The following is a 9,793-nucleotide window of genomic DNA, read 5'->3' as shown; positions in this document are numbered from 1 at the left end:
AACCACGTCTTGAGGGCGCGGCGGAAGGAAGGGAGATCAGGGATCACCCTGATCTCTGGGGGCAGTTCGTTCCAGAGGGTGGGAGCTCCCACAGAGAAGGCCCTCCCCCTTGGGGTCGCCAGCCGGCACTGTCTGGCTGACGGCACCCTGAGGAGACCCACTCTGTGGGAGCGTACAGGTCGGTGGGGGGTAATCTGTGATCTTGATTCTATCCCTCTGTTAATGCAGCCTAGCACTGTGTTGGCCTTTTTGGCAGCTGCATTCATTTCTTATAAAAAGTTCAACCTCTCCAAAAGAAGTAAAGAGAAAGAAACAATTCCACTGTTTTCCCTTTAATTGAATTATTGCCCCCTCTTCTTTATCCCATCAGCAACATCATTGTATCATTTCCAGTCTCCTTTCCCACAGAGAGGCTGACTAAAATGAAAATGAAAGGCAGCCCATTAGACACAAGAAGTAGCTTAAGCAACTAATGTCACATGGAGTTTTCATTGCAATTCATTTTGTTAAATGATCATAGATCAGTGGTTCTCAACCTGTGGGTCGGGACCCCATTTAGGGTCGATCGACCATTTCATGGGGGTCGCCAAGCAAGGCTGTCTGCCATTTTTTTCCCCTTTTCCGGCGGGTGCCTTACCTCCCTTGGGCTGGGCCAGCTGGTGGTCAGCCTGCTCCGTCTCTGCCGCTTGCCAGCTATGCCTTGGCCGGCGCAGGGGGCGGAACCACGCATGCGCGGCGCTCCCGGGCAGGGAAAGTCCTCGACTTACGACCGGTTTAGTCCTCGACTTACGGCTGGTTTAGTCCTCGACTTACAACCGGTTTAGTCCTCGACTTATGACCGGTTGGGGTCGCGGCATTAAAAAGGTTGAGAACCACTGTCATAGATCAATGAAATCTGTTCCCGGTCCAAATTGGATGATGTCACAGTCTTATATTGGTTCATCTTTTCAGCCTTCTACCTCCCCAGGAGTTCAGCTCTTGCAGTTTCTGGTATTATAAGAATTATATCATGAGTGAAGCTTCACAATGCATTCTCAATGACCCTTTGAGCACAGATATTATTACAAATGCAGTTTGTGGGAATACCTTTGTGGAAGAGGGAGAAGAATGTGATTGTGGCTCTCCAGAGGTAAGGTTTTTTTTTTTTTTTTTAAATCAACAAGGCTGATTCCAAAAACTTTGTCAAAAATGGGAATCCTTGCAAAATCATCTGGCTTTCTCAGTGGTTTGAACCATCCAAGAGGTTGGTTTGTGAATGGCATAGATTTGTGTCCTTTATGTACGTGCATGTATGAAGTGGTTTCTTGGATTTGGGAAATCAGTTGTACACAAATGGAGAACTGATATCTCCTTTTGGGAAGACAATGCATTTTTTAAAATGGGTGTTTTAACATTCCAAGAATATCCTTCCCTACTGAAAACCCCTACTTTGTTGACATGGCCACATTAAGAATGAAGTCAAATATGTGTGTCCTAGGATAACGTTGCAGGATCCAATCTCGGTCAGTCACCGGGACCAGAGGTTTAGTTTTCTGAGCTTTCAGACTTGTGCTGGAGCCAATCCTCAGAGAATTTCTTTCTCAACAGAATGTGTGAGAGAAAAGTTGTGAGAGAGAAGTTCCTTGAGAATAGGCTCCAGCACAAGTCTGAAAGCTTGAAAGACTAAATCTCTGGTCCTGGTGATCAACCCGGATTGGATCCTGCAACATGGAACACATTGCATATCCCATTATTTTCTTGAGCTGCTTCCTCTCAGAACTTAAAGATTTTCAATCTCTGTTCTGCTCTTTAATAGTAATTTTTCATACAAACAGTAATTTATTAAAGTATTTTCCTTATATTTTTTAAATAGAGTCAATACACAATGTAATTGTTTATGCCAATGTGCTTGAGAGACAAAAGAAAGAGAAACAGGCTACTTAATGGTCACATAAATAGTAGCTTAGCCTGCAGAAGCAATGGGGTATGACAAACATATCAAGAGGAGCACCTCTCATCCATCTTTCCATAATGATGAGGGGAGAAATGTATTTTCAGCCAAGAAAGATTCTGTTATCATAACCTTGCAATAAAGGTAGTCTTAATATTCATGATTGGTGCTTCTTCTCTGGCCTACCTCAAAGGTAGGAATCCTGAGTAGAAAATTGCTCAGAATAAGCAAAAGATTTGGACTGCAGTTTATGTGAGCTTCACAATTTGGAGGTTAGGATATTTTTATTTGTTTGTTTTATTCTTTTCACATAGGAAATATCAGATAGGTATGTTTCATGTAGATATGGCATCATTTATTTGAAATAACAAACACTCAGGCTGCTATTAGACATATTCATTTTCTAACATGAACCCATAAGAGGGGACACATGGCAGAAATATCCTTTTCCTTGGCAGTTTCCCTCTTCAAAATAGACCAATTAAAAAAGACCAGGCAGAAAAGCCTATGACATCATTTGATATATTTTGGTTTTCAGATATGTGAAAACGAGTGCTGCGAGGCTGCAACGTGTAAACTGAAACCTGGGGCTGAGTGTGCAGATGGAGGATGTTGTGAGAAATGCCAGGTAAGACTTGTTTACTTTTAACACTAGGAGGGGATTTTATCCTGTTCCTTACTAGTAATATGAAAATGTGGTATCTTTTGTTTGTTTAATGTGATCAAAAACATTTTAACCCTGTTCTCATTCCGTCATCCAGTTTACTTGACCCTTATGAACATGGGGAGGACAGTTTAACAAAATTTCAGCATTGTCTCAGACTAAAATGCATTCCTTTGGCATGTTAAGTCACGTCTATGAAAATAATACCTATCCTTCTTAGACTTAGTTTGCATGGAAAGCCAGTTTAATAAGGGTGGGCAATGTCTGGGATTGGTGCCCTAACTCAGCTTCCTGATTTCTGGAAGGTTATAATAGTTCTCTGATGATGCTATGACATTTTTTCTTCTTCTCTGCTATGACTTTTAGGGTGGAGATGGGTTTAGGAGACTTCTAGAAGTCAAATTGCTTTCTTTCCCACCCTTAAATTCCCTACCTGCTCTCCAAAGCCCTAAATATTTTTGTGGCACACTTTGGAGGTGCTGGAGGACCATGAAGTGAAAGATGCAAGTTTCTTGTTCCTTCTATATGGGACCCCAGTTGACTCTATAATAAACCTTTTGAGCAGAGAGGCTGAAAACCTTTTGTTACTTCCATAGTTCCATCACAAGCCAAAATTCACAGGAACAGAAAACAGCCATGTTTTTTCAGCACTTGAGAGAAAATGCTATGAATGCTTCTTCCCATGTAAGGAAATAAAAATATACCACGCAAAAGTTCAGCAATTAACGTTTCGCTGCTCTTTCATAAGGACCAAATTGATTTTCACTGATATTCATGGTCGGCCAACATGTGGAACTTGTGGTTTAGGAATTGAGCTTTTCATGGCAATCGTTTTCTCATAGCAAATAAGAGAAGCTGGGACTTCTAGGCATTATACACAATGTCTTAATTTGTGGAGCCCATTTGTAACACTGAAGAGATACCTTGCTTGGTAATCCTCATGGTAGATGAAGAAAAGACTTTGAAATGTGTTGTGAATCATAGTTTGACTCTTTGATCTCTGCTGCTAAAGAGTGATAGCTTCATTCTCACCCTTAGTTTAAGACAGCAGGAGAACTATGCCGGGCAGCAAAGGATGACTGTGACTTGACTGAACTCTGCACTGGCCAATCTCCTGAGTGTCCCATGAATCACTTCCATAAGGATGGACACCCATGCCAAAACAACTTGGGTTACTGCTTCAGGGGGACATGTCCCACTTTGACCAACCAATGTATTGCTCTCTTTGGGCCAGGTAAGGCAACCTTAGGGTTTCAGAATAGTGCTGTTATAAAAGACAGTTGTTGCAATTGATCAAAGGTATTTTTCCCTTGGTATCCATAGTAAGTCATCATTTCATTTCTGTTATATTTGTGTGTTGTCATGATGGCGTAAATTTTTCAAGATGAAGTTCTTTCTTTGGAAGCTTCATAGCTCAGTGCTCCAGATCAGTTCATCTTTTGGTTTAAAGCTCCAAGCATCCATAGAGAACATGGCCAATGGTCAAAGATGATGGCAGTTGTAGAAATCTGGAAAGATGGACTTTGGGGGAAGGGTGCTTTTGTGGGTTGTGGACAAAGATCTGAGACAATCTATGTGTGAACTGCATGGGTGTGTATGCCATAGACAGACTGCTATGTTGTATGTTACAGCAACAATTCAAAATTATTGTCCAATACTCTTTGTCTTAAATCAATGGGTATTGTGCAGTAAGCCAATACTAGTGGAAAAGTGCAAAGAACTACATCAAGAACCTGTTATAAGCTTAGAGTTTTGTCCATTTAGCTTTGTTCTTCTAAGAATTAATTAGGGTCACCTTCCACCTTTCTCAAGCAGAGATAATAAAGATTGAATATGGGACTGTTTGCTAAGAGTATTCAAACCCTAAGATTGAATTTTTCTTCAAACTTGGCATAGTAATTAAAGAAACAGATGTTAGGGATGTGATTCTTGTCACTGATCACTCATGACTTTAATGGCAGACTATCCCAAAATGTTCGGCGTGATTTTATGTTGAAAAAGGAACACACGTTACTGAAAACAAGTTTCTCCTTTTCATATAAAGGAGATGTTTTTTTCTGGGAAACAGGAAACAGGGAGATTTATCTTGATCATAGATGAGTGATGCAGTAATGCTTTGTATATAGAATATCTCCAATACAATTTTGGGGTCCCTATTGAAAAGGATCAGGTGCCATGTGGTGATTTGGAATCCTGCTGGCATGCTACACACTCATGTATTTGTTCCTCACTCTCCTCTTACAGAGGCAGAAGTGGCTCCAGATGAATGTTTTCTGAATAACCAGAAAGGGAACGATTATGGCTACTGCAAAAAGGAAAACAATACAAACATTCCGTGTGAACCAAAGTAAGCACTCTAAATTATTTCCTGCTATGATGATGACATCATTTAAGGATAATATGTTGTCAGGTTCATATCTGTGGGAATCTGATTCTATCACCTGGCTAAAACAACAGAAGTGTGATCCAATTTCTGAATGGCTAAATTCCTTTGTTTTCCATCTTGGGTTACAAAGCAACGTCACTACTAAAAGAAGTGTCTTACAACTGGTCCTTGCACTTACACTGTTGCAGCATCCCTATAGTCATGGGATCCAAATTCAGATACTTGTCAATCAACATGTATTTACGAGGGATGCAGTGTGCTGAAGTCACATGATGATACTTCCCTGCCAGCTTCCAACAAGCAAAGTCAAGGGGGGAAGTCGGATTTGCTTAAGAACCATACGATTCAGTTAACAGTTGTAGTGAGTCACTAAAAACCATGGCAGAAATGTCATAAAACCAGGTGCAACTCAATTAACAATAGCCTTGCTTAGCAATGCCAATTCTAGATCCTGTTATAGTGATAACCTCAAATTGGGGTGGCAAGATGTTGAGGCAGGAGGAACAGCGGAGAAAGCCCTCCTTCTGGACGTGAGCCAGCTGGAATAATTGGGGTGACAGGACCTGCAGGATGCTTCTACCAGCATGAGTGGGATGGGCCAATCCCAGTGGGTGAGGTCAAGTAACCTGGACCCATATGCCATGAAGGGCTTTAGAGGTGATCACTGACACCTTGAATTGCACCCAGAAGCAGACTGGCAACCAATGCAGCTCGCAGAGGCTGTTTTGGGGATCCGTTTTGGGGATCAATAAACGAAAGGCCGCAGCTAGTGCAACTCCTAGCTGTGACTGTCTCCCGCTCCAGGAAAACCCCTAAGTTGTAGACTTGACCTGTCTGGGGCAGAGCAACCCCATTCAGAGTCAAAGATAAAAAGTCCTGGAGCCTGGAGCCCCGAGTACTCAATGCCCTTTGGTTTTGCCAGGGTTCCATTGAAACAAGGCCACAGGGTGGCACTCTGAGAACACAATAATAGGAGAGAAATAATGCTGTTTCACCACACTTTCCAGCATGAGGTAGGCCTCAATAGTGGTTCTAAGTCATGCCCAGTCAGTCATCCCTTCTCTTCCTCTAGAGCAGTGTTTCTCAACCTTGACAATTTTAAGGCATATGGACTTCAACTCCCAGAATTCCACAGCCAGCATTTCTGGCTATGGAATTCTGGGAGTTGAAGTCCACATGCCTTAAAATTGTCAAGGTTGAGAAACACTGCTCTAGAGGCTCTCTAGGCATCTCTTGGCCCTTTTTAGAACTCATAGCTCCTCCAGGAACCACAAGGAGAGTCAGGAACAATGGGAGGCAGCATATGGAGCCACAAGAATATGTATATGTATTGCACTTAGTCATAAACCATGACTTAGAAACCACAATGATGAGATGTTTACCACTGAACCCAATACAAACAATAAGCTACAGTACCTTTTCGTGAAGTGTGTAAATTCACTCTGCCTCTAGCCCTTACACAAACACACAGAACCCTGTGCCATTTTTTCCTACTTAAAGAAGAGCAGTCCTTATTTTATATATCTGTATTTCAATCTTAATTAATTTTTTCTCTCATAATTGTATTAAATTGAAATGGAGTAATATCCATCTTTCAGGACAATTTTCCTCTCTAATGTTTAGCGCAATTAGAGCAAATGCCCTAAACTTTTAGTTTTCAATTCACCTCACACTCCCATCATTCACTAGTCACAGATTATTGGAAATTTAGGCTAGAGATCTGGAAAAACCAAGCATCTAAATCTGATTTAGGAGTTTTCCATGTGGATAATAGATACGTTACTACTCTGATGATAAGAATCCTGACTCAAATTATCTTCACCTTCATAAACAGGGAAACCATGCGAGTTAGTTGGAGATACAGAAACTGTGTTTCTCTAATTTTCCCCCAAACCTTGAAAAACTTTATGAGATTATTCATTTACCTGTTAAAGGTAAACCAGTTCATTTTGAGGCTGAGCAAGCTTCTGATTCTCCATCTCTCTTTTTTTTTATTTTTTAACTTAAATATTTGCGGATGAGCAAAGAAACAGACATCTTCTTAATCCACTTAATTAGAAGGAATTGACTGTTTCTTTTTCAGGGATGTTAAATGTGGTAGGTTATACTGCACAGATGATTCAGCTGAAGAGAATCCATGCAAATTCCACTTTTCAAAAGAAAACCCAGATGTTGGAATGGTTGAACCTGGAATAAAATGTGAAGAAGGAAAGGTTAGTAAAAGATTACCTTTTATCTGTCTGCTGGAAGATCTGATTCCAATGGGTGATCACTGGATTAACATTGCAATGGATCTTGCTGAAAGCTGGCTTAGATTTTCTTTCTTTTTTGGTTCTATTTTTATTTTAAAACACAAAACTTCAAAAAAAAATTAAAAAAAAACAATGAAAAAAACAGAAAACAAGACATTAAAAAAGAAAAAAAGCCTAACGCATAAACACATAGTTGAATACTGATTAAGATATTACTGCAATATTATTTTCCCACCTCTTGAGAAACAGGCTCCAGAATTTTTTGAACTACTAAAATTATTTACAAATTATTAACTTGTCATCTATATACTTATATTAATGACAAAATAATTAACAGGAATAACAATAATAAAACAAGCAAAATTAAAGTTTCAAAACCATCTGCTAACAAACTGTTATTCTGATCAATGTGTAGAAAAATTATACATTGGGATAGTATCTTATCTATCCCAAATCATCCCAGGAATTAACAGTGATTTGTCCTTGATCAAATATTCACATTTGTTTCTTAATACCATCTCTTATCAATCATTGTCTGGTTAAAAATAATAAATCCAATGTCCAAAGTTAGTCCATTTTCCCCCCAAAATACAGTTAAGTATGATAAATTCATTTCCCTAATCACTTTCAATCCTCCTAGGAAAAAACAATTTATCACTTTTCCACTTAGATTGTAAAAAAAAAAAATGCATTGTTCAACTTCAGGGAACTATGTGCAATCAACTCAGTTCTAAGTCTGTGTACAGTCCATATTTATTTCCAACACTTTTGCTGCTTTCAAATCACATTCCTAATTTATTCAGAGCTACATGTACCCGGATATTTTCTGCAGCCATTATCATTTCATCAAAATTTAAGAAATAGTTTTCAGCTAGGGATTGCGTGTTGCAAAATGGTCTTTCTTCACATATCAGCCACAATTACTTCTTTGTAATCTGATACATTGTTACTTTGTGTAACATAGCAATGATAGATAAGAGACTACAAAAAACAAAGAATGTTGAAACAAAGCGAAGAAATAGATTAAACAGGGAAGGTATTTTCTGGATATTTCCATCCAAAGTTAAAGTATTTTTTTTTAAAAAAGCTTCAAATATTTTGCAAACTTATAAACTGCAAAAAGCTGTGGTGAGAGACCAATATAGATGTAAATTGAATGAAAACACTTTTATTATCCAAGAATACACTAGATTTCCTTATGGAAAAGAAAAATATTATTCAAAACAACAAGAGATGATAAATCAGGGCAGAGCAGTTGTGACCTAAAGGTCACCAGTTCAATGAAGCCATTTAGAAGTGCTGAAGCAATTCTAAAGCTTTTCTTAAAAGATCAGGAATCACTTTTTCCTGTCTTTTTACACCATATAAAACCTGAAAGAAGCTTATTGAATATCTTGGGCTAATTCTAGGGAATGACAGAGTTTAGTTGTGTAGGAAAGAGGCTGCCTTACTCTATTGATAACCTTTGACATTGACTTTCAGGTCTGTTGCTTCGGGCAGTGTATTGACATAGAAATAGCCTTTGGATGAATCACTAGCTTCTCTCAAATTTGATTTTGGCGATCCTCCTTCCAGAAGGTTTGGCTTCCTTCAAGCCCAAAGAGACCCATCTTTCTTCATCATATTAGTAAATCAACATGGCATCTAAAATCTGCAATATTTCTTCTCCAAATTTATTCTGACTAACTTTTTGCTGTAATTAATCTTTTTTCCAGCCACAAAGCTCCACGGTATATGTGCTGCCAAGAAAAAAAATATTGGTTGTTTTACTTTTGCCAATTGCAAAACATGTTTTAATGGAAGAAGTTTTACTTTTGGAGCTGGCATATTCAAAGGCAATGCATTCTGTTCCAAAATTTTCACTGTGATAATCAAAGATGTAGCTGCTTCCATCAATAAACAAATCTAATTCTGCATTTAGTAAAGATTGATTTTCAAATTTGATCCACTGGTGTAAACCACATCAAGAATCCGGATGCAATCATGAGGTAAATCATCAGGTTAATTATCTACTGACATTAAAGAGGTTGGATTTTGCTCATTCAATCAGCCAGAAAATTCAAAAGGCTGATAGTGTTTTGTTCACATTCTGTCTCAGAAGGAATCCCTAACAATACATCATATACATATGGTAGTACAGAACGATTTGTTACTGGTTAGGGGGTGGGTGGGTCCATCTGAATAGGTCAGAGCCAAGGGCTTTACCAAAAATGGTTGAACTATTTTCAAATCCTTGAGGTAACACAGTCCGGTTCCTCGTATGTGTTCAAGTGATAGAATCAAGATCAGGCAAAGTGTTAATACCACTTTATAATGCCTTGGTAAGTCCACCTTTAGAATACTGAATCCAGTTTTGGACTCCATGATGTAAAAAGATGTTGAGACTCTAGAAAGAGTGCATATAAGAACAACAAAGATGATTAGGGGACTGGAGGCTAAAACATATAAAGAACAGTTGCTGGAATTGGGTATGTCTAGTCTAATGAAGAGAAGGACGAGGGGGGACATGATAGCAGTGTTGCAATATCTCAGGGGCTGCCATAAAGAAGAAGGAGTCAAGC

The 9,793-nt window shown here is 39.0% G+C and overlaps 1 protein-coding gene across 1 annotated transcript in view; it reads left to right on the top strand.

The window, feature by feature from the left end:
• Positions 1–9,148, top strand: part of LOC107298286 (zinc metalloproteinase-disintegrin-like NaMP) — a 33,158-nt gene extending 24,010 nt beyond the window's left edge. The window contains 5 exon segments of the mRNA XM_015827660.2: positions 2,469–2,558; positions 3,633–3,828; positions 4,839–4,941; positions 7,064–7,193; positions 8,715–9,148. Coding sequence (XP_015683146.2) covers positions 2,469–2,558; positions 3,633–3,828; positions 4,839–4,941; positions 7,064–7,193; positions 8,715–8,762 — 567 coding nt within the window. The 3' untranslated portion in view covers positions 8,763–9,148.
• The last annotated feature ends 645 nt before the right edge of the window (positions 9,149–9,793 follow it).

Source organism: Protobothrops mucrosquamatus, unplaced genomic scaffold, assembly GCF_001527695.2.
Source record: "Protobothrops mucrosquamatus isolate PMUCROS unplaced genomic scaffold, P.Mucros_1.0 scaffold3846, whole genome shotgun sequence".
NCBI lineage: Eukaryota > Metazoa > Chordata > Lepidosauria > Squamata > Viperidae > Protobothrops > Protobothrops mucrosquamatus.
Note: the sequence above shows the minus strand (reverse complement) of the source record. Positions and strands in the feature narration are given on the sequence as shown.